The sequence below is a fragment of the Numida meleagris genome, chromosome 2, assembly GCF_002078875.1.
Source record: "Numida meleagris isolate 19003 breed g44 Domestic line chromosome 2, NumMel1.0, whole genome shotgun sequence".
In the NCBI taxonomy this organism is placed as follows: domain Eukaryota; kingdom Metazoa; phylum Chordata; class Aves; order Galliformes; family Numididae; genus Numida; species Numida meleagris.
The window spans coordinates 142,368,973-142,394,080 of record NC_034410.1 but is presented as its reverse complement, the minus strand read 5'-3'; the positions used below and the strand labels follow the sequence as shown (position 1 = coordinate 142,394,080).

Sequence of the window (25,108 nt, the reverse complement as noted above, 5' to 3'; positions counted from 1 at the left end):
TGATGTCCACACATAAAGCCTCTAGTTCAAAGTTTGGGATTCTTTTCTAAATCTCATTATTTCTTTTTCTGTTTTGGGCGTACTGTCTATAGATCAAAGTTCCAGTTAAATGCCTGGCAGTAGATTTTTTTGCCTATTGCATGTATCATTAAGAATTTTGTTTTCTTTTAGAGGATTGTTTTGACTTTTGTTTCGGAAAGCAGTGAGATGAAGCTATTCAAAATTTAGTTTCAAGTGCATCTTAGGTACCCAGAGATAGGTGTAGATGTCTGGTGATGTTTCTGAGAGGCAAGTGTCTAGTTCTTAATCTCTACCCACCGTTACAGAAGTGGGATTTCTTGTTTATCTTCAAAAAGTCTACACCAGATATGAGTACTGAGATTCCCCTGCTAGATAAAGGATGTGACTCATTTCAGTGTAAAATGGATGTAGAAAAATGGGTCAGAGGAATGTCTTTCTAAATGTGTCTGCTTTTTTTTTCTCCTTGCTAGACAAGCAACCTATATTAGACATAGACAATATATATACCTGAAATAGGTGAGATGAATTTCAGTTTGAGAATGGGATGCATTCCCAGAAGGAGACACCTACATTTAGATGTTAGTGTACACATCATATATATAGGTCCGAATGTGTAAGCTTCCATTGCAACCGGGAGATGCAGTCACTAAAAGTGGAATGACTTCAGCTGGGTTACTGTTGCAGGATACATTCAACTGTTGTCTAGTCCTTTTTGTGCTTGTAGGCTTTAGAGAAAAGATTCAGCTGCCTGTTGTGTGTGTTGCCATCTGAGATGCTTTAGGATGTCTCAGCTGCTGCTGCAAAAGGCTGCTTCAACAGGACTTCTCTACATCATAGGGCAGCTGCCAGTTGTGTCTGATTTTATACCTTCATGTGATATCTCCATGTTTAGGTATTGTGATTTCTCACAAGGCATCTAATTGGTATTAAAAATAGAGCTTTTGAACTTTCGTATCTAGTATAATGGAAGAAAATAGTACCCGTTTGTCATTCTGGCTACGCATTTGGGTCTGAAATATGTCCCAAATTACACTTTTCCCAAAGCGGCTTACTTGGATTTAAATTTGCTGGGGTCAAAATGAGAGGTGAAAACAGCACTGCTTCCAAAAAGGTAATAAAAAGGCCTTGGAGGCTCTCTGTTCATTACATCTTGTTGATTTTCAGATCAGACTGGAACTATTTCCTTGCACAGCAAGCTAGTGCCTAAAATTCAAACTGAGATGCAAACATGAAGCTACTTTCCATCCTGCAGGCACTTCATCCCTTTGGTTGTGTATTCTGCAAGCTAAATAACGCTTCTGAAAAAAGCTGCAAAATTTTTAACTTCTTCATCTAGATCCTGTACGACAGAGTTGAAATGAGGTCACGGGAAATCCAATAAATCTCTTGGGTTTTGTTTATGTTTTATTCAGTTGTATACAGCACTGTGTGCACCATGAGTTTTCATCACATTCTATGTATTGATTGCATTTACAATATAAAACCAATGGGGATTAAGTTTTGATTATGGGACACCCAAAATTATTCATCTGTTACCAAGAATCAGACTATGAAAAACCTGCAGCAAGAGTGCAGACATTTGTGCTAAATATGCCTGAACAGGAATATTAACATGACAGGAACTTTTATTTATGTGTTGATGTACCTATTTTTGCATATAGATTTCTGGCTAACTGCATAATCTTGACTTCAATTTCACGCACACCTCACCTTCTTATTTGGAGACTGAGGAAGGCCCTCTGCTTGTTTTAGTGTAGATGCTTGATCTGTGCCCTGCATTCATGTCTCGTCTTCTCCAGAAGCTTCTAGGATGCTCTCCTAGGATGAATCTTCATTCTTAAGAGACCTTGAATGTTCTCCATTGTGGTATGTAAATACAAGGAGATCAAAAAAGCAGGGTCAGGATTTGTAGACTAGCTCTCTGTAGCAAATTCAGTTACTTTGGAAGTCATGTAAGTAATTTTAAAATAACACTGTAAGCAAATGACCTAATGAGTTTCAGTGTGCCAGAGGAATGGTACTGTCATTCAGTCTGAGATAAAACTAAAAACTTAACTGCTTCTTGTTTGCTAAATTTGTTTTTTGTTTTTTTTTTTTTTTCTCAAGCCAGTAGCTTGGCTTATGATTGTGTAACCACAATGTTGTGTGATATGTGTGTTGTTACATATTTTCATCAACATATGCTTGTTCCTGGAACAGCATTTTAGCAGTGAAATGGGAACAAAGAAATAGAAAGGATACCTTTTCTGACCGTAGTCTGGTCACAGTGTGTACATGGTGTTGGCTGGGTGATTCACTTAATTTTACTGATATTACCCCACACAGTGAAAAGGGCTAGGAGGGCACCTTTTCATTTCATTTCTTTTTTTTTTTTCTCTGAGATGAGTTATACTTTTCCTTTTTTTTTTTTTTTTTTTTTGAAACAATGAATATATCCAGATGGACCTATGTATACCAGTATCTTTGTGTGTTTTTATTAAATGGATATCTAATGTTACAAAGACATGAGAATGAAGTGATCAGCAGAAAATGGAATGCAGAAGGCTCCCTCTGACCTCTGACCATCTGAAAGCACTTCTATGTTATGCAGGTGGCTGAGCACTGGCACAGGCTTTCCAGAGAGGCTGTGAAGTCTCCTCCTTGGAGATCTTCAGAAGATGCCTGGACATGGGCCTGGGCACCCTGCTCTGAGTTTGTGTCCCTGCTTGAAGAGAGGTTGGACCAGATGGATCCAGAGGTTCCATACAACCTCAGCCATTCTAGAATTCTGTGTAAGAGAGGCAGTAAATGTTCTGCCCTTTCTAAAATGACAAAGCAGGACTGTAGGGTCCTCATCTGTTCTTAGAATGGCAGAACAAGGATACTGGTCTCCTGAAGAGCAAGCCACAACTACAGTCAAACCACTTTAGAAAGCAGCATGACCTCAGATGCCCCATTTGAAAGGGGAAAGTTTCTCCCCACCCCATGGCTCAGCAAGATACTCTTGTCTGGGTATACAGCTGTTAGCAATGCAGTTCTGTCTGATTTTGGTACTAAGTATCTCCTGCCACCATCTGCTTGGCCATTGCAAACTGAAGGCTATGTCTAAATGGCGGTTCTTTTGATTTCAGTGTGTAGGTACCATTCTTGTTTTAAACCAGCTCATTTGGACACTGGTGGCAGTGTAAATTGTGGCAGTATGTAGTTCATTACAGGCTGAAAAACCACTGCAGAAAGAGAGTGCATTTTCCTGTTCTGTGTACCATGCTGCTACCACCAGACTGCTATTTGCATCAGAAGTGTGCACTTTATTGCTGTGTTACGCACATTTGCAGCATGCCGTTGGCACTGAATCTGCTCACGTTTATTCAGTTGTTGGGGAAATTTTATTGTAGCCCTCGAGGCAAGTTAAACACACAGTTCTGCTTAAATATGAAAAGATTTAATGAACAATACATTAGACAGTTCTAGTGCCTTAAGCAGATCTACAAGGAGTCTGCAAATCCCTGTCACCTCCCAATTCATCACATGCACCTGCACCTATTCTGTGAGCATCACCATCAGGCACATAAGCCTGGTTTTCTGTTCATTCTCCAGAACCAGTTCTGCTCAGCAAAGGTGTCTCCTGAGCACCTGCATTTGAGGGCTGCTGAAGACAGTGTTGAAGTGTTTCTTATATCATCATAAAAAAATCTTCACAGGCTGGAAAAGCGGGCCCACATGAACAAAATGAGATTCAACAAAGCCAAGTGTTGGAGCAATGTCAGGTATGAGTACAGACTGGGAGAACTCATTGAGAGCAACCCTGCGAGGACAGACTTGGGAGTCCTGATGGACAAAAAGCAGGACATGAGCCAGCAGCATGCTCTTGCAGCCCAGAAGGCCAACAGTATCCTGGGCTGCATCAACAGAGGAGTAGCCAGCAGGGAGAGGGAGAGGATTGTTCTCCCTCTACTCTGCCCTTCGAAGGCCCCATCTGGAGTACTGTGTTCAGGTCTGGGGCACCAGCACGGGAAGGATGTGGAACTGTTGGAGCGAGTCCAGAGGAGGGCCATGAAGATGATCAGAGGGCTGGAGCACTTCTCCTATGAAGAAAGGTTGAGGAATTTGGGTTTGTTTAGCATGGAGAAGAGAAAGCTCCAGGGAGATCTCATTGCAGCCTTTCAATAGCTGAAGTGTGCATACAGGCAGGTGGGGGACTGACTTTTTACATGGTCTGATAGTGATACGACAAGGGGGAATAGCTTTAAACTAAAAGAGGGAGAATTTATGTTATATGTTTGGAAGAAATTCTTTACTCAGAGTGTGGTGAGGCACCGGCACAGGTTGCCCACAGAAGCTGTGGTTGCCCCCTCCATGAAGGTGTGCAAGGCCACGTTGGATGGGGCCCTGGGCACCCTGATCTTGTGGGTTGCATCCGTTCCCACTGCAGGGTGCTGGAATTAGATGATCTTTAAGGTCTCTTCCGACCTAAGCCTTTATTTGATTCTGTGTGATTCTGAAATTCCTGCTCAGAGCCAGTTTAACACTTTCTGTAGTTAGACATTCTTGCTCTCCACACTTCTGTATAATCATAAAATCATAGAATTAGCTAGGTTGGAAAAGACCTACAAGATCACCTAGTCCAACCATCCACCTACCACCAATAACCCCACTAAGCCATGTCTCTCAACGCTATATCTAAATGTTTCTTGAACACCTCCAGGGACGGTGACTCAACCACCTCCCTGGGCAGCCCATTCCAGCGCCTGACCACTCTTTCAGAAAAGTAGAATTTCCTAATGTCCAGCCTAAATCTCCCCTGGCTCAACTTGAGGCCATTCCCCCTCGTACTGTCACTAGTTACAAGAGAGAAGAGGCCGACCCCCAGCTCACTACAGCCTCCCTTCAGGTAGTTATAGAGAGCGATGAGGTCTCCCCTGAGCCTCCTCTTGTCCAGACTGAACAATCCCAGCTCCCTCAGCCACTCCTCATCAGGCCTGTGCTCCAGACCCATCAGCAGCTTCATCGCTCTCCTCTGAACATGCTCCAGGGCCTCGATGTCTTTTTTGCAGTGAGGGGCCAAAAACTGGACACAGTACTCAAGGTGGGGCCTCACCAGAGCTGAGTACAGAGGGAGAATGACTTCCCTACTCCTACTGGCAACACTACTTCTGATGCAAGCCAGGATGCCATTGGCCTTCTTGGCCACCTGGGCACACTGCTGGCTCATGCTCAGCCGAGCATCGACCAATACCCCCAGGTCTGTTTCCTCCACACAACCTTCCAGCCACTCTGCCCCAAGCCTGTAGCGTTGCCTGGGGTTGCTGCGGCCGAAGTGCAGGACCCGGCACTTGGTCATATTGAACCTCATCCCATTGGCTTCAGCCCAGAGATCCAGCCTGTCCAGATCTCTCTGCAGGACCTCGCTACCCCCAGGCAGATCGACACTTCCTGCCAGCTTGGTGTCATCTGCAAACTTACTGAGGGTGTTCTCCATGCCCTCATCCAGGTCATCAGTAAAGATATTGAAGAGGACAGGCCCCAGCACTGAGCCCTGGGGAACACCACTTGTGACTGGTCGCCAGCTGGATTTAACTCCATTCACCACCACTCTCTGGTCCTGGCCCTCCAGCCAGCTCCTTACCCAGCAAAGAGTGTACCTGTCCAAGCCACGGGCTGCCAGCTTCTCCAGGAGAATACTGTTGTTATGGTTTTGTGATTTTTGTTTTCGGTATTCCACATCATTACATCATGTAAAGCACGGGCAGTTAAAGAGTTAATTCCCTGGTTACTGCTAACTGCCTTTTTTGGTGAGTGGCCCTCTGAGGGGGAGGGGAGGAGGTGCACTCCCCAGGGGTCTTTGCGTTGGAGGGGTGGTGAAGCCACCTGGGAGACGCGGGGTCTGTTCCTTCCTGCCCGGCGGAGAAAAGCACGTGGTCCTCCTGCAGTTTACTGTGTAAGATTTTCAGCCTGTAAACTCTGTGTTACAATTCTACTAGCCTCGTTTTTTATATATTTAGTAAAATTAGTTGTTACTCCTCAGATTGGTGCTGTTTGTGTGTTAGATCCGCCTACGAGTCCCCTGCTTTTCCCCTCTTCCCTTTGTTTCCCCAGGGTGCGGGTCCGCGGCTTCCCTGCTGTTTTAGCCGCCGGACCGTCTGGGGCCGGCCCCTACCCGCCGACCATTTTTTTTAAATTTTTTTTTCTTTCCTCTTTTCTCTTTTTTTTTTTCCTTCTTTCAGGCCTGTCCCCCTTGTCACGGACACAGACCCTTAGATAATACCGTGACAACTGTGGGAGACAGTGTCAAAGGCTTTGCTGAAGTCTAGGTGGACCACATCAACAGCCTTTCCCTCATCCACCAAGAGGGTCACTTGATCATAGAAGGAGATCAGGTTGGTCAAGCAGGACCTGCCTTTCACAAACCCATGCTGGCTGGGCCTGATCCCCCGGTTGTCCTGCAAATGCCACATGATCTCCCTCAGGACAATCTGCTCCAAAACCTTCCCTAGCACTGAGGTCAGACTGACAGGCCTGTAGTTCCCTGGATCCTCCTTACGACCCTTCTTGTAGATGGGAGTAACACTGGCAAGTCTACAGTCTTCTGGGATCTCTCCAGTTGACCAAGAACGCTGATAGATGATGGAAAGCGGCTTGGCTATCTCCTCTGCCAGCTCCCTCATTACTCCCGGGTGGATCTCGTCTGGCCCCATGGACTTGTGGCAGTCCAGGTGCAGTAGTAGGTCTCTGACCGTTTCCTCCTGAGTCATGGGGGATTTATTCCACTCCCCATCCGAGACTTTCAGGTCAGAGAGTAGAGTGCTCTGAGGACAACTGATCTGGCTTTTAAAGACAGACGTAAAGAAGGCACTGAGAACCTCAGACTGTGATCATTCCTCAGTCACAAATGGCCACTGCTGAGCAGTTAGAATTTGAATTTCCCCTTCATAGTGCTAGGAGGGCAGATGTTCAAGGAAGAGCAAGGGACATGGCAGGATGGTTGTACTGATGGTTCAGCAGCTGCCTTTCTAGAAAGCTCCCTGTCTTGTGCTGCCCAGCTTTCCTTGGCTGGATGTAACTGGGCACAGGCAAAAAGGTTTTCAGGGAAATAAACAGCCTGGAGTTGGTTAGTTTTTTCTTCTTAGCAGATCTCCTTCCTCTTCAGGTGCTGTTTGCTGTGCAGCTACTCAAGTAAGTTTATTAAGGACAACACCAGAGACAACATGTAGGTGCTTTGGAGAACTAATGATTCACGGAACGTGATGGGCTGCCAGTGCCACCAGTTCTCTGAAGAGAAATCCAGCCTATTCTACATTTGAACTGCAAGTGCTCTGCATTCATCTTACGAACCCTTACACATTGCAAAAGGGTCATTAGCTCCATGAGGTGACAGAGCAATGTGATTGTGCTGTGACAGAAGGTTTGTCAGGCAAAGCTTGAGAGTTAGCTGTGCTGAGATATTGGATATAAGAGCCAAGGTCTCCAGGAAAAATTACAGCCTGGCTGTGTAAGACCATCATGCTGGTGAAGTTTACCTAGATACTGGCCTGAGTTTGAGAAACAAATGTTTTTCTGTTGTTCTGATAGACCGCTAGGCTAATTTTATTTAGAAGCTGTTTTTCAGGCCCTGTTGTGTTGGTCCCAAGTCTACCAGTGCTTCACTTGGCCCCTTCTTTCTTTTTCAGAGATCAAGCAGTGTCATGACAAATAAATCAGCCTTTTCCTCTGTTTGTAAACCACTTAATTTAGATCTTGCTCTACAGCAAAACCTGTTGCAGTTATTTATATCAACATGGCCCCAAGCAGTTAAAATAAGTCAACATTCTGATTATGGCTCTGCATATTTTGTTGCTTATATTTATATCATGCTGCTCTAAACCAGCACCTGTTCTTCCTTTACCATGTTCCAGTTTAACAGTCAATGTCTGTCCAAAGAACCATCATGATGGAAACTGGCCTACAGATTGTTATTTCTATAGCAGTGAATGTCCCTTGGAATGTATGATTGTCTCAAAGTTCTCACGAAATTTGTTAAATGTTTTAAATCTGAAAGCAAAATACCATGTTGTATTAATTTCTGTAATGAAAATACACCCTCTTCCAGAAATGCCAAGACCTTAGTTTGGATGTTCCTCTGTCAAGTTCTTTCACCACCATCCTTATCCTCTCCCTCCATTCTCCCAGCCTGTAAGCAGTTTTGGTGACAACAGTCCAACCCATAACTGTTTGTTAGACTTTCATTACTCTTGTCTTGCCTTGTATGTGAAAGCATGACACTGCCTGCAATGCTGTTGTCTTTTGGTTCAGCACTACAAGTAAACAGTTCAACGGCTCCTTAAGAGAAACACTAATTCCACTAATTCCATGAGAAACTTCAAGGCAGGTGTTGTCAGTGTTTACTTTGTTAATAATTTCAGAGAGGTTAATTGAAGAAAAAGAAGTGGGTGTTGATGGTCGCATGAATCTTGTTGACTGTATTTGATAGATCTCTGTTCACTGTAGTGGTACTCTAAACACCTTGTACATAAGAAGGAAACTCTAGTTAGTGAGATGAATCTCATGGGCAAGTGTTCTTGCTGTACATCTGTCACAAACAAAGATAATCAGTGTGATGAAAGTAAACTACTTGCTCTTATATGCTTAGTTAGATGTCCTCAGAACATATAAAGAACAATAACTTGCCAAGCGAAATTTTTGAAGTGAATTTGATGAGACAAAATGCAAGATAAGCACTTAAAATTTGACAAGGACAGCTGAGTTTACAGCTGAGTTAAACAGTAGAATGGAATTTTTAATGACCAGAAATGGAAATGCATTTAGAACAGTGGCAAAGAACATAGTATTTATTAGCCTTTCTGTATGAGACTGTCTCTGGTCACTACTAACTTTCAAGGCACGCAATTTGGATTCTTTGGTAACAGATCTGTTGACATAATGGTTTGTCCTCAAGATCAGGTAGCTCTTTGAGTCATAGAATCATAGGATATCCAGTGTTGGAAGGGACCCACAACAGTCATCAAGCCCAACTCCTGGCTCCACACAGGACCACCAAAAATCAGTCCCTATATTTGAGAGCATTGTCCAGATGTTTCTTGAACTCTGGCAGCTTGGTACCATGACCACTGCCCTGGGGAGCCTGTTCCAGTGCCTAACAACTCTCAGGTGAAGAACCTTTCCTGATATCCAACCTGAAATGAATCAGGCAGTCAGTCCCATGGCTCAGTAAAAGCTCCAAACATCACCTTTCCTCCCCTACAGCATCTGACGATGGAATTTTCCCAAGGAGGATCTCAGTCTACTTGTTTGTCCTGTCCAGATGTGGCCTCTTCAGAAGACTAATAGAACTGTAATTTAGGTGTTGCTAAGGAACTGAATGGGGTCAAATATCCTGATATACTCCCAGCTACTTAGTACAGACCTATGTCCATGCAGTCTGGAAATCAGTCATGTATGAACTTGAGTGGAATTAAGAAAAATCTTTTCTGGCAGTTTTACAATTGCAGGAGAATAATATGTGGTCTATTTTAGAGCTCTAATTTCATTTTTAAACTAATAAAAGAACCCAGATCAAGAAGAATATAGCTCCTTCAATTAACGATAGGACCATACTCAAGCATGAGAACGATGAGTAATTCTGACTAAGTGTCCTAAATAGGCATCAAATAACTTGCTGCTTTTTCTAGTGTTTTATGATTGTAAGACTGACAAAGAGAATACCAGAAAAAAGATTCAGGTGAACACTGGGAATAAGACAAATAACTGCTGAAGACTGAAGATGATGGTGTTCTTAGGAGTGTGGCTTTTTGCTTCTTAGTCATGCGGAAAGCTTTAAAACCTCTTCTTCTTTTGGAGGATGTGAGGAAGAGATATAATGTGGGGAAGGAAGAGGTAAGGAGGTGAGGAGTATGGTGAGGAGAGGATTATTCAGCAGTGGGAAGCTAGTTCAAGTGAAAGTTTTTTCCTTCTGTTTTCCTCTCCCTCTGTGGTCTGAATTTTTCCTGCTGTTTCATTTTGTGCATGGTGTCAAAAGCAAGTTATTATTAACTTTGTAAGCAGATAGTAATTTGTGCTGAGCTGAACTCAGATCTGGTGTCCTGACAGGCACGTGCTCACAGAGGACAAACCGAGGTTGATCTTATTCATTTCGTCGAGTGATCTGACCTAAATTTGCACAGCTGTGTTCACATTTAATCCTGTCTAATAGCTCAAAGGCTTTATATCTCGTAAGGGCAGCCTACTGGCACCTAACGTTTATTCTGGCCCTGGTTCAGTTTTGCCCTACAAATCCTCCGGCACAACCTGGTATTTTTTGTTTTTCCCTAGTAGATTTATTCCTCCATCTAAATGCCCTTGAAATGAACAGTCTCTGAATGGTATAATCTAGACCACTGTTTTTCAGCCTTCCTGGCTTTGCTGATCTGAACAAATTATCCAGTATGGATTGGTCACACAGGCAAAACAAGAGAGGAATTGAAGTTTCTGGCTTGCTTTACTAAGTCACTTCATTCAGAGTCCTGAGCTATGCTATTTTCACCCATGACTATGTGGACCCTATGTTTGAAGCTGTTGATACGGAGTGAAGGTTCTCTACTGTGAGATGCAACTCTTTTTTTGCCCTAGCAATCTCATTTTGTTGCTGCTGGTTGAATGAATATTTACACCACTCTTCAATGTGAACCAATGAGCTAGGTATCACTGCTACTACACCGCTGGCAAAAGAGAAGGTATAGTGGATCTTGTAAGTGAAATAAACCCCACAAACATAAATAAAGCAGCTCCTTTCTTATAAGCTCTACTTTGAATACTCTTTGGGTTGTGAGTCATTTTTTAAGGCTCATTTATTATCTGTCTTCTGTGTCTCTAATTCATAACATTTTGGTGGTAGAAATCAACGAACCTTGGGAAAAGTGATTCATGATATTGCACTTTTTATGAACATATGTCTACTGAGTCTGACAAAAATTGTGGATATTGATTTTCCTAAGAATATTAAGCAGCAAACTTTATATGTGTATTTTTTTTTTTAACATTGAAAGATTTTTTTCAGGGCTTGCATCCAAGCTGAGTTAGATGTCTGGAGTATAAAACAAATTAGTCCTTAACATTTTGAACTAGGCTAAATGCATATATGGTGGAAAAAAACAAAACACATTTAATGGATATGTTTGAATAAGACTGTGTGCCTTGTGTTTGTTTTTATGTGTATCACAAGTCTTTATTTTGGCTTACAGATTGAGGAAAATATTCAAAGGTTTACAATAGACTGGAAAACCAAAAACCTTTGCAAAATAGCTGCAAGGGATTGTTGCTCTCTTTTGCTATGATGCTATCTCATTCTGTAAGCTATTCTGGTTAATGTTAGATGATAGTAAAGACTGGAGATTTTACAAAATAATCCCTGATAGCTCCTAAACAGAGCGTTAGAAGGTTTCTCATGGCTATGAATAACATGGTTTTTTTTGAAGGAGACTTGAAAATGAAGTCCTAAATGGTAATGCATTGTAAAATAAACAGAAAAATCACAACCAGGCACTGACCCAAAAGTTGTGGTTTTTCTAAGCGCATTTAGAGAACAAACCAAGGAGCATTCTGGTTGGTATATGCATCATTTGTGCAGATTTTATTGCATATATTCTTCACTTTCAACTTAATAACATATTGTTGAGTGAATCCATACATTGCATACAGACATCTACATTTCATTGCATGTAGATATTTTATCAATCTATTGCAGTGCTTGTGCCTGAACATGGAAGCCTGGGTACAAGGTAGTGCTTTTTTGTTACAGTTAAAGCTGTGGCAAAAGGGAACACTGCAAGGCTGTTATGCTTCATTGGCCTTCCATGACTCATGGTAAATGCTTTCCCTTGTTGACTGTGCTGTAGTAAGATGCATCGTCTAATTCAACAAGTCAAATTTATACTTGAATCGCTTTTACTGAAGTAAAAACCAGGAAGGAAGAACTTTGATAATTTCAGTAAAAATTGTACATTCCAGTAATTCTTCAGCCTTGCAAGTCAAAATGTTTAAGGAAAGTAAGAGGCATTCTACATAAAAGTAAAGTTCAGATTTGGACCATGTGTGATCATTTCACACTGATGGTCAGCTAAGCTCTGCAACATTGCCCTCAGACTCCCATTCTTCAAAAGAGCAAGGGTAAAATACAAAATATTATAACTTTTTGTTTCATAGTTTTTAACAATAAACACTATTTGCTATTAACACAGCTAAACAAGCTGTGTCATTTCCTTGTATCTTTTCATACTGCTTTTAAATGGTCTCCTTTTAAAAGTCCAAAGGAAATATCTTGCTATCTCCCAAAATCTTAAAATTGCCAACTCTGTTAATTGTAGAATCATAGAATGAATCATAGAATGGTTTGGGTTGGAAGAGACCTTTAAGATCATCTAGTTCCAACCCCCCTGCTATAGGCAGGGACACCTCTCTCTAGACCAGGTTGCTCGAAGCCCCATCCAGTCTGGCCTGGAATGTTTCCAGGGAGGGAGCATCCACAACCTCACTGGGCAACCTGTTCCAGTATCACACCACCCTCACAGTATTAATTATAACAAAATGAGGTATTACCTTTAGAAGTCATTGTTTTGCTGGAGGCCTCACCTCTGCCATTTCACTGATGCCTTAGCAGAAAAAATTGATGGGTCCTGTAAATTGCAGAGCAGCTAATGACAGTGCTGCAGTGACAGGACGTACACTTAGAACTGATTTGATCAAGCAATTAATGTATGCTCAGAAGAAGCCACTGAGATGCTGCTGTTGCGCTAACAACTGGGATCTTCTTCAGTTGCATGAACACTGGAGCAATATCATTAATAAAGAAAATTGAAAAAAAAGAGAGATTTGGTCTAGTGAGTGAACTTTTCCTAACAGTTCAGTCTCAGAGTTTGTTTCTAGTCTCTTTGTGTGTGTGTTAAAAACCTCCTTTTGCTGTGTTTCTCTGTTCCTTACATACAATTTTACAGTAGAATGCATTTGAGGAGTGGGTAGTAACGATATTTTACTCTGATTTTATTCTACACACTTCATCAAGGAATTCTTAAAAAAAAAAAGCAAAGAATTTACAGCTAGTGAAAAAAACCAACTTCTGAAAAAAAATCACAATAAAATAAAAGGTGCTCTAAAAGCAGTAAGAAAAGTGATGCTATCCTGGAGATAGTATGTGCTGTGTTTCCTGAGAGGCAGTTTTATTCTCCTAAATGAATGTTTTGAGGTTTATGAGTCATTGCCCTTTATCACATGGTGCTTTGTTCTTTTGTCCTTGGGTTTTTTCTTTTTTTTTTCCCTTTTATTTTTTTTCTGGCTTCTGTGACAGAGATGGACAAGGATGGTGAAAGCACTGAAGGGATGTCTGGTTTATTTTACACTCAGATGTAATTGCACAAATGCTAGAAAGTTCATAGCCTGACAGAATGTGCAGAGCCCTGTCCTTATTTCCACCATGCGCTGTCCCCATCTTGCCTTTCTCTCCTCTCTTGCATTAGGCTGATGCTGATTGCCATCTCAGCAGAGCATTGTCGGACTTTTTAAGCTTCAAGGTGTTTAACAATTGAGTACGTGTGGTATGCAACCAATACCCACCTGCTGTCAGGGGGCTTGGTCAGTTGACTCTATCTAAAATGTCATAGCACATACAGTATGAGTTACAAAGATTGCTGAGGGCAATGGAGGATAAAGATAAATAAAGCCATTGCAGTTTAGCCAGTATCATATGTTGAAAAATACAGAAGTTACCTCTATGGAAAACAATGGAGTGGAGAGTATAAAATCAAGTCTTCCTTTAAAAGAACAAGTGAGATGCTCTCTAATCTTTAAATATATAGACTTTTTGTAGGGCTTTATAAGAGATTCTGATTTTCAGTTAGTGTCTCCTTGCTACAAGTAAAATGACAAATGAAATTGATTATCTATTTCTAGGACAGCAGCTCTTGATGGAAGGACAAACTGTCAAAGTGGTGACCTGGCTGTTACCTTCAGTGCCTGTAGGACAGCACAGCAAAACCTATGGTGATGGCAGCACCTTATGAAGCAATGCTTTGCTTTGATGCTGATGATACTGATAGCTGGCATTGCTTTTACAGAAGTATATGGCCAAAACACTTCCTATGTACTTTTTTCTAGCTTTCTATGGAGATTTGCTTGTGTCTTCTTCAGTGCTTTTTTCGAAAATTCAAAGAGTGTAACTTAAACACTGACATTTTGGAAGAACGAATGTACTATAGCCTTAGCAAGAATCATCTCTGTAGTTCTCTTTAAACTGTCTATTAGATAAATTCATTATACTTCTTTAGTAATGGCAGCAGTCTCTATTGTTTTGCAACGCTGATGTAACAACAACCTTCACTTCAATGTTATTTTTACCAACTGTTCCTCTATTTATAGCCCAAGGTTGCTCCCCATAGCAATCAGTGAGTAAGGGATAGTCTGAGGTCCTTCACAAGCCCTGCATTTTGAAGAGCTGCGATCAGCTGCTTTTAAGGAGCACTGTGGTATAGCAGTGAAAACTTGGTGCATCATTTTAAGTACTTGTGTTTTCTCCATCTCGGGTGCCTGCAGCTGTTTTGTCTAATTTTGTAGCTTTTATTTCAGTGAAATATAATGGCTATGTCTCAGAGCAGTTTTTCTTTGAACCTTGCTAAGTGCTGTGATGAGCAGGTGTGCCAAAGGCTCCTTTTAGTTCTTATCAGATGCACCCCAAGTTACCAGGCCCTGCTGGTGGAGGCTCAGTCCCTCTAGCCTTCACATGTAGATTTGTGTGCTGTGAGCTTCTGGTTTTCCTGTGGAATGGATGGATGTCCAGCCTGGTGTGGCAGCTATTTCCCTTTTCATTCTGGTGGTCTGTGAGGGAAATTAAGCTACAGAAACATTTTTTTTTTCCCCTGAAGACAGTTCTCCTGTATCCACTTTGAAAGGGTGGAAAGCAAGCAAAATAAAAAGTAATTAGACTGAAGACCTGCCTGTATGTTTCCATGTATTTAATCTTTACTTTTTCATTCACCCTATCTAACCTTAGCCTCATGCTACTTTTTCTGTCTTTGAAGACATTGGTGCTTGTGTAAACCAACTGGCCACCTATTCACACCTCTCCTCTTTAAAATGTTGTCTTCAAAAGCATAATTATTTCCTTTGATCCTGAGATTTTGGTCTGGGGAAATATGCCTGAGCACAATATGCAAATTTATCTAGAGGTTGTTCTTCTGTTTAAGAGGAAGAACTCCTCATGGCTGAATACCTTGCAAAAGTATTTCTTGGTGTTGTGTGATTTTTCTCTTGGCTTCCCTCACACAGCCTGCTTTGCTTTGATGCTGTATGCTTAGACAAGACTACCAGACACCTTACCAGGCAGATGTGGGATTTACATGCCCTATAATCAGTATACAACTCCCTCAGGCTGTGCAGAAAGGCAAAGTCAGAAAGGATTAATCTTCTGTCTGTTTAAATTGTAAAAATAAATAGATAAATACAATAGGAAGAGCAGCCAGATGGGTAGCTTAGCAATTGTACTTCTTTCTTCAAGTTATAGACATATATTGCAAATACTGCATGCATCCTATGTCCCATTCTTGTCCTTCCAGAGTCAACATGTCTAACTTTTTTTTTCTTTTTTTTTTCTTTTTTTTTTTTTTGAGAAATGTGGATGAAAAATAAACATTTTAACTCTGGAATATCTAGTTTTGAAAATGCCAGAGCTTGAGAGAATCGCCAGAAAGAAAACGTAATTTAAAACAGTTAGTGTAATTAGCCAGTCTTATCTCAGACCTTCATGTATCAGACTCTTCTTCATTCCTGTTTCATTGGAGGCAATGGTCAAATCTTTGAGTGCCATGGAAATTACAGGTTAACATTTATGGGGAAATTCTTCCCTTTGAAATCTGAGTTTGATGTTTCCTTAGAGCCCCGTGTGTCTCAGACGGGAATTATTAATAGCCGTCACATGGGGGACCCACATAGATTGCACTTGGCTGCTGTGAAAAAGCTACCCATGGGTGCTTCTGAACTGTGCTAATTAAACAAATCTGATGGCCGTCTTGTCTCTGATGCCATAGACAATTTCCAGACAGCAGTATCTTGCAGCTTGCCGAAAGAAGACTTTCAGGGAAAAAAGGAGGAAAGAGTAAATGCAAATTAAAAAATCTGTCTGAAAGCTCTAAAAGCTCTTGGCTTCTCTCTGCTGCAATTAGGGGAATGTCATGGGTTTACAATTATATGTTAAGCAGTGATAGATTGGTAACTTACATTGGCAAAGCTTACTTGAGTAAGGTATGACCTCCAGATGTTTCTTCCAACCTGAATAATTCTGTGGTTAAATGCACATATGAGATATTGTCTGTAAGTGGTTGTAATGCTTCAAAATCTTGATCTTGGTGTTGTGGCATGTTAGATGCCTTGATTGTTAACATTTTCCTTAGAAGAATCTCTTCCATTTATTATTCTTTAAATTATTCATATTCCCTTAGAAACTTATCTTCCAGACCTTTAGTTAAGCCATAGGAGGGGGCAAAAGCATGAAATCCTGAATTCTATTCTCATCTGTCTCAGGGTTTTGTCTTTTTGGCCTGTGCTTTTATGGAAATGGGCTGTGCTGCCCCTGCATGTCTGCCATTTGATAAGATAGGATGAAAAAATCAATTTCCCATATAGGAGTAGCAAGACAGTTAAAATTTGCTTTGAAATTCTTGCACGTAATATGTTATTTACTTTTTGCCTCTTCTTCTTGTACTTTCCATAATATTATCATTCCATCTTTAGGCCTAATTGGATATTTTAGCTCTCTTAATTACTGCTTTGATCTTGCTTTTAGCAAGTTTTCCTGAAGATAGAGCTCAGTGAAGACGTTGGAAAGATTCCAGTTGATATCAGCTTTGCATGAACCCCAAGAGACCAAACAAATTTTTTAAGCAAAATACTTCAGATGTTTATTATGCCTCTTTATATGTGTTGTTTAGGTGATGACCTGAAAAAATCATGTCTGAGGTCCAGGGTACGGTCGAGTTTTCTGTGGAGCTACACAAATTCCATAATGTGGACCTCTTCCAGAGAGGGTGAGTTGATGTCTCCGTTAATTTGTAGCTGATTACAGAAGAGTTATTTTTAGAAAACAGTTAAAAACCAAAACAGATAATTTTCTGCCAAATGGAGTTGTACTTCATGCAATCTCCAGAGCAGGGAAGGATGTCATTGGGCTTTCACTGCTGTCAAGAAATATCAATGTACATTACTTTCACTAGAAAGTCAGACTGACTGACTTGTTTATGTAATACAGTGTCGTAATGCTCCAAATTATTTTAAGCATCTGTTCAGATGTAAGCATGATAGATGCTTTAAATGCTTCTGGATTGGTGTTGAGCCTCTGTGCTAAATGATAACTGTTTTGAACTTTAATGGAAGTACATTCACTGTAGAGTTGTAAATCCTGTGACAATTCTTTTAATTATATTAGTGAACATTAATTTAATTCCACCGTTTCAGAGGGGAGCATGAATATTCATGTTCACCTAAGGTTCTGGTTCTGATGACCATATCGTATTTTCATGTCCCTTTAAGTTAGAAGAACACGTACAACTTCTGCTTTACTCAAACTTTTGCCCCCGTTCTCTTGCACCACTCTTTCTGATGGCGTATAGAATAACCCAGCAGCTGTTGAATGGAGAAGCCTAACCAAATGTGAATTGTTGTTCTATTTGCATATTGGACCCCACATTTTTTCAGTGAGGAAAAATATATTACACTAAAATATTTTTAGGAGACCAGAAGACCCAGATGGGTCAAAAGAGCGTACCTCATGGACAACTGTGGATCTTGTGGAATATTATGTTCTTTCATCTAGGACAACTGATATATACAGCATTACATATTCTCTTTAATGCCTTAGTTTTGCATAGGAATGGTTCATAGCTGATTTGTCCATCTTGATCTTCATTTCTAGTGACAAAACTATGGAATTGGTTCAGGTATTGGGGTGGATTAGTTAAAACTGTTTCCATTTAGTTATAGGCTTTTTTTTTATTTGTTTTTACTGTGATGAATTATGTGTTAAAGATGTCATGAACTTGAATGAAGCACAGCTGTTTTTTGTTTTAACAGCTGGCTTCTGTCATTCTGTTAATGCCTCCAAGTGAATATCCATCAATGTTCTGTTAGAAAGCATTCTGACTATAACAAGTGCTTGTGTTAAACAGAAAGAAGTCCTCTGTGTTTGATGTGTTTGGTTTATCTGCATTGTAAATGAAGACTGCTCTGTACTTGGTGTTCATGACCTTAAAAGACAATTCCAGCTATAGATTCTTAATTTGGTGGTCAGTGTAATAATGTATTTGATCCTCCTCACATTTGAAAATCTGCACCCATCTGTGGCTTCAGTGATTTGTTTGGACTTTGATGGTAGGATGCTCAAAGCTTAGCTAGGAATCTTCCTACATCTCATATTGCTGAGCTACCTGTGTGTGTCATATAGACCTGCTTTTGCAGTCAATAATTTCTGTGAAATGCTTTCTTTGGCTTTGACAGTCAGATCAAATCTCTGGTGTGGGGGTAAACCTAGCACTAACGCAGATAATATATTCTGCTGTCACACTAATGAGTTCCTAATTACCCTTCCTTTTTTTCCCCACTGGTGCTTACCCTGCTTTACTGATTAATATTCCAAACATGCAGGGCTATAGGTTATACTGCAATAATTTGTTTACTGATTTTTTTTTATTATTTCTATGTAACCTGCACAATATTACATGTGTTTGCTTTCCTTTCATAATTTTACTAATTACATTTCCAATAAAATCCTTTACTGCATCTCACATTTGCTGATCAGCGTCCTCTGGCTGGCTTCATCTGTTCAGTAGCTCTTATCACTGTAGCATGAGAATGTGAAGAAAAGGAGTAAATGATATTGCCAAATTTCATTTTATATTGGGCACAATTTTAATTTTTTCCCTACCACCATTGTTGATATTCACAGTGGACATGTGGAATATCTTGGATTGACGTATAGTCTCTCTGGATGAGAGGATGGTAGAAGTAATGATAACTGGAACTTTTTATTTAACTAGTGTTTTTCTTCTCTGAGTGCCTTGTAAATTGAGTCAATATCGTTCTGTCTCACTGAAGGCCAGGAAGGTGATTTGTAAAAGGTTGTCCATCAGGATAGCAGTGGACCTGAAATGAATCTTAATTTCTCTGGAGACACAGCGCTGCATTTTTTTTAGCAGCAAAAGCAAGAACAACAATGAAGAGCATTATTAATTATTAAGCTAATAATTAAAAAATGAAAAATCATAATCAAGGATGTGATTACATATCCTCAGAAATACATAGCAGCCTTGCTGCTGAAATCAATAGAAGTAGACTGGAGTCTCAGACACCAAATTCTGTGGAATACCACTAGATTTGCATGCCAAACTGACATTGGGCCATATGGTTGAAATTCTTAAGTTGGTACAACATAACGGAGCAGAAATAGGGATGATATTTTCCAAAACACTTAGTCTTGGCTATCTGTCCTTGGGAGTCTGAATTGGTCAACTGAAAGTTGTCAAATGGATGTCCCATATTTCAAGTAGGACAGGAAAATTTCCCTGGTAACTACAGGCCTGTCAGTCTCACTTCAGTGCCTGGTAAAATTATGGAGATTATTCTGGGAGTTACTGAAAATCACCTGAAAGACAATGTAGTCATTGGTCATAGTTTATGAGAAGAAACTTCCTGTTTAGTTAACTACATTTCCTTTTATGACAAGCTTACCCATTTAGTTGCCCATGGGAAGGCAGAGGATAAAATCTTTTATAGGCAAAAGCAAAGCTTTCAATACTATTTCTCACAATATATTTCTGGACCCTAGAGAGGGATCTTGAAGTTCTGGCTGATGGCAAGTTGAATGTGAGTCAGCAGTGTGCCCTGGCAGCCAAAAGAACCAACTGTACCTTGGGATGCACCAAGCCCAGCACTGCCACTGGGCAAGGTCGGGGGTTGTCCCCTCTGCTCTGCGCTGTGTGGCCTCACCGCCAGCACTGGGGGCAGTTCTGGGTGCCACAGAAGGACATAAAATTATTAGAGAGTGTCCAGAGGAGGTCTATGAAGTTGGTGAAGGGTTCAGAGGGCAAGGCATGTGAAGAACAGCTGAAGTCCACTGGCTTGTTCAGCCCAGAGCAGAGCAGATTGAGGGGGAGGCCTCATGGTGCTCTACAGCTCCTCAAAGCGAATGGAGGGGCAGCACTGAGCTCTACCTTCAGGGGAGCATGGTTGGGCCAACAGCAAGCCCTTTAGAGGAGTCCTCAATGCAAATAATGGCATGCATAAATCATCAAGGTTTAGCTAGAGAACCCTGGGAAAATCAGCCCTTCTGGAGCCATTAGGTGTTGGTTAGTAATCAGACTGATTAAGAACATGGTCTGCTGGCCTAAAGCCATAAAGCTGAAGTGCTTTAAAATATTAGTCTTTCAGTAATGGTTCTGGTTCTATTTTTGGTTGCACTTGAGGCTAATTTGAACTGTGTAAGTACACAGAGGCAGTTGCCATCTCTCCTTTCCCATGAGAAGTGGAAATTCCTTAATCTACATTAATTCTACATTGTGATATTTGAATCATTGTCTCACGAGCTAAATTTAATGTTTCTTACCCTGTAGAAATGGTTAATAGAGACTGATACAAAAAAGTAGTCAGAGGCTTCTGTAAATATTTACTGTGCTTTTATGTTTCTGGCATATGTTACAAAAACAGTCATCAGTAAACTATATGCTACAGGTAGTTTGGTCAGTTATTACTGTTAAATTCATCTTTTTCTGGAGAACATACAAAACAATGTCAGAATTTATAGATATCAAAGTTTAAAGGATGTATGTACTGATATAGGGGAAGAAATAATCTTTTCTTTGGTCAAGCCAAATGATTTGCAGTCTGTTTGATGTCACAGTCTGAAAGATTGAGTAATAAGTAGTGCAACTTCTGGAAGAAAAAACATTTTTAAGTTTTCTGTCCTAATTCTCTCCATCATGTTCCACTTAATAACTGGTGACAGATATTTTCTCAAGTGAAATTAGCTGACTGATTCTGATTTTTCTTAATAGAGTAGGAAATAAAATTACCCCTGACTTCCAGAAATCAATTAATTGATTTGTCTGGTTCTGTCAGAAGCAATTCTTCGGCACATTTTTTTTTTTTTAAAGCATTTCGAAATCTGTTTGATTGATTTCCTTACTTAAAAACAAAACCAAACTAAAAGCAACAGAAAACACCCTAGTAAGTCCATAAGATAAGCAACTTTTGGAGTCTGGGAGGGAATAGAGAGCACAAAGAAGGTGATACACTGGCTTCATAATGTTGGGATTCTGGCAATGGTATGTTATGAAACAAGGATCAAGGTAAGCCCTAACCAATCACATGGTGGAATCAAATGCTTATCAGTCTTTCACTCCTCAAATTCAGGCTGTAATTTGTAAATGTCTAACACTTACACTGGTGTTTGTGTGTTTAGAGAGTGGTAATGATAAAAATCAGTGGGAAAAAAATATTCCAGGTTTGTCAGAAATGAATGCAGCACTGCCCTGGTGACTAGAGAAGTAGTCTCAGTTTTTCCAGTACCTTGCAAGAATCAAAGAACTCTTATGATCCAGACCTGTCAAAAAGATGATGGTAAATCTTAGCAGACAAAGCATTTACATAGCAAAACATTCCTGTTGCCTACTGGATGGACAGCAATGTTTCAATGTAGTCAGTCATGACATAATCCACTCCAGCGGCACAGCGCAGTGTCTCTTTCCTCAGCATGCTGGGGTTCTGCAGTTAGCCGTGGCCTTTTCTGCCAGAATGGATGCCTTGGAAATACAAATCATGATCAGAGATTTAGACCTTATTTCTTGAAGTCTTATAGATACAGTGTCAGGATGTACAAATAAATAAATAAAATAAAAAGTTTAGGACAGAGACGAATCTTGTTACTCTGTTCCCAACGATATCCATTTCTTCAAACTTCCAACCTGAAATGAAATATAAATCACTTTTGGATTGTAAATCTATTTCATTTTGAATGTACTTACCTAATTCATTTAAGATGCATGGATTCTTTTTAATATAAATGAAGTAAAAAGAAAATGAAGAGAGCTAACAGGCGTGCCAAAGTGATGTATTTCTGGAATAATGATTGCTGTCCCTTGGAACAGATATATTGACAGAAATGACTTTTTTTCTTGTCACAAAGACATATTTCTGTGACTCTTTACCAGACCTTCCCTGTAAGGCAGCAGATTCTGAAATAAAAGGCTCAAGAATAAGAAGGCAATGACATAGCCATAGTGATTGCTGTGAGCGTTATGCACTGACCTTACAGGATTGAAAACAGTGCATTACCAACCTGTATTCGTGAAAACAGCTGGGGTGCAGGTGCTCAGTCAGCTAAACATCAGCATCCTAAGGGAAGCAAATGCCCAGCTTCTGGAGAATGTTATATAGTGAGTTATTTTCATGACTGTTGGTCAAGACTGTTCTCTTATCTGTCTGTCAGTGCTGCAGCCTTTAACTTCAAGGAACCCTCTGCTTACAGATGAAATGTGGATTCTCCACTACCATGGAAATGGGAAGAGATTGAAACCCAAAGAGGATGAAACATGACTTAAAAGACTGTGTGAAGAACATCTTCTCAACAAACTCCATTATATGATGACCAATATTATCAGTGTTGAACATTGGAAATGATCTTTGTCCTTCAAATAAACAATATTCTGACTTATTTAACCTTATGCATGTTAGATAACTGTTCCATGTCACTTCTTTGTTTACAGAGAACTGAGCTAAAGGCCAACTAAATATCTAATGGTTTTGAGTTTGTCAGCCACCTGAGGCAATATCACAGAATGTATACAGTGTGAATTCAGAAATAAAGGGCCTGGATAGAATCACAGAATCATAAGGTTGAAAAAGAACACTAAAATAATCTAGACTGTCACCACCATGCCCACCAAACCATGTCCCTCAGTGCCACATGTACCCTTTTCTTGAAAACCTCTAGGTGATGTCTCCATCATCTCCCTGGGCAGCATGTTCCAATGCTTGATCAATCTTTCAGAGAATAAATTTTTCATAATATCCAACCTGAACCTCCCCTGGTGTAACTTGAGGCCATTACTTCTTGTTCTGTCTGATAGGAAAAGATGGTACTCAGGACTCTGAGATTTTTCACCTGCTAAATGCGGAGGAAAACCTCCTTCTGTCCTTTCTGAAGTGCGGTGTACAGTGATAAAAACAGTGCCCTGGCTGCTGGACCTCCTTCTTCTGTGCTCTACTTTGGTCATTTCCCTTTGTGTCTTCCACCATTTTTGTGAAGTGTTTGCAGACTGTACAATTAGGCAGGTGGTATAAAATCAGGTGACATTTTGCAGAGAATATGAAAATCCATCTGTTATATATCTGTGTCACTCTACAGTGGTTCAGTGAGTAGATGAAAAAGGAGAAATGAACCTAAACAAGACACAAGCTAGCAGTCAGAGGACATTTTCTGGTAGAGTAAGGCTCGCTATCCTTTGGTGTAAGATGTATGTATCCATAGCTGGTCTGTCTGACCAGCAGCTTAGGACTGTCCCTAGGCAGCTTGCTGATAATAGCCTGGGTCAATAACATGTGTTACTGATACTACTATCTCTGTTTGCTTAGGAGATAGCCTCTCGCTGATATTCTAGTGTCAATTATTCAGAGCAGCAGAACATCTTCTTTAGGGAATTACCATTGCTACAAAGCACTCCACAACGGTTATTGTGATCATGTTGGGCACTGCATCACACAAGAAGCCAGTGTAGGAAGCAGAGGATAACTTACTTCCTGTTTTCACAGTACTTTGCAGTCAGTGACCAGAATCTAGTTATGGGTGGATTCTTTACCTCAGGATTGAACATGATCAGCATTTTTTTTGTTGTTGTTAGTTTAAGCAGAGTAGAACTTTGTATCAGCAATAGAAAATGAATCTGCATGAAAGATATCCTCTTCCCTGGAACCTGACTGGAGCAGTGCAGTGAACCCTTAAAGGATAAGGGATTGTCTCCAAGGATCAGGGGTGTTACAGCTGATCTGCCATCTCCGACAAGAGTACGCGATACATGGAGTGTGTGTGTGCACAGAGTTAAAACAGGGAAACCTCTACTACTCAAATTTCTCCCCAAGATGAGAGAATAACAGAAAAAATATTCAACAGAACTCAGTCTTGCTGGAAGCACTGCTGAGGGTTGCTCAGATATTAGTGATGATTATCATATATAATATAAAAATTTCATTATGAATGAGCTAAAAAAAGAAAAAAAGGTTGTCAGCTGGTGTGTTTATGTACATGTTAGTAACTAAAGGATTTAAAATTTTGGATGTTTAGACAAAGCCAGTACAGAACAGAAAGGACCCTTTGTAATGATCTTGTCAGCAATTGGTTGTGAACAACAGATGAATAAAATGATATAAACATCTACATCTCAGAAAATACATGGTTTTCACTGTGCTTCCAGTCTCAGTTTTCAAGACTGATAAGCACTCGGGAAATCAATTTAAACTATGTGGCACTTTAAGTTATTCAGGCTTCTGTAGCCATGTTCAAAACCATTGACGTTAATAGGTGTCTCTCCATCAGCTTGCTGGAATATGTCTTCTCTGATTTAGAGGCTGGCAAGCAATGCATCTCTGAAACTCATGCCTCTGAAGAAGCTTTTTTGTGATACCTAATATTAAGCAAGGACTGAGTAAAATTTCTGTGCCGATTTGTAACTGAGCCTTTGGCAATGTCTGTGCTTTCAATGCAGGTCTTACACTTTTTTAAAAGCTGTGTTCCCTGGAGTCAGGCAATTAGAGAAGAGACTCATGGTATTTAATATTAACCTGTTAATGCTTTTATATGCTCTGGAATCTGAGGAAGGTAGTATCTTCACCAAATAATTTCATATTCATTCAGATTTAAAAGTCTACATTTTAGGATCTCGTGTTAACCAACCCTTGTTGGTAATCAGTGCTGGAAGACTAGAAAGCAGGTGGAATCCTTGAAAGCCTTTTATTCTGGAAGAAAGAAAGAAAGAAAGAAAGAAAGAAAGAAAGAAAGAAAGAAAGAAAGAAAGAAAGAAAGAAAGAAAGAAAGAAAGAAAGAAAGAAAGAA

General features: G+C 40.3%; 1 protein-coding gene across 8 annotated transcripts in view; it reads left to right on the top strand.

Annotated features, from left to right (window-relative positions):
* The window catches only part of FAM135B (family with sequence similarity 135 member B), a 194,086-nt gene that overhangs the window by 45,642 nt on the left and 123,336 nt on the right, over window positions 1-25,108 (top strand). For all 8 annotated transcript variants that reach the window (XM_021387042.1, XM_021387036.1, XM_021387040.1 and 5 more), the window contains one exon: window positions 16,944-17,039. In XM_021387042.1, the coding sequence (XP_021242717.1) occupies window positions 16,963-17,039 (77 nt within the window). In that variant the 5' untranslated portion in view covers window positions 16,944-16,962. The remainder of the gene's footprint in view (window positions 1-16,943; window positions 17,040-25,108) is intronic.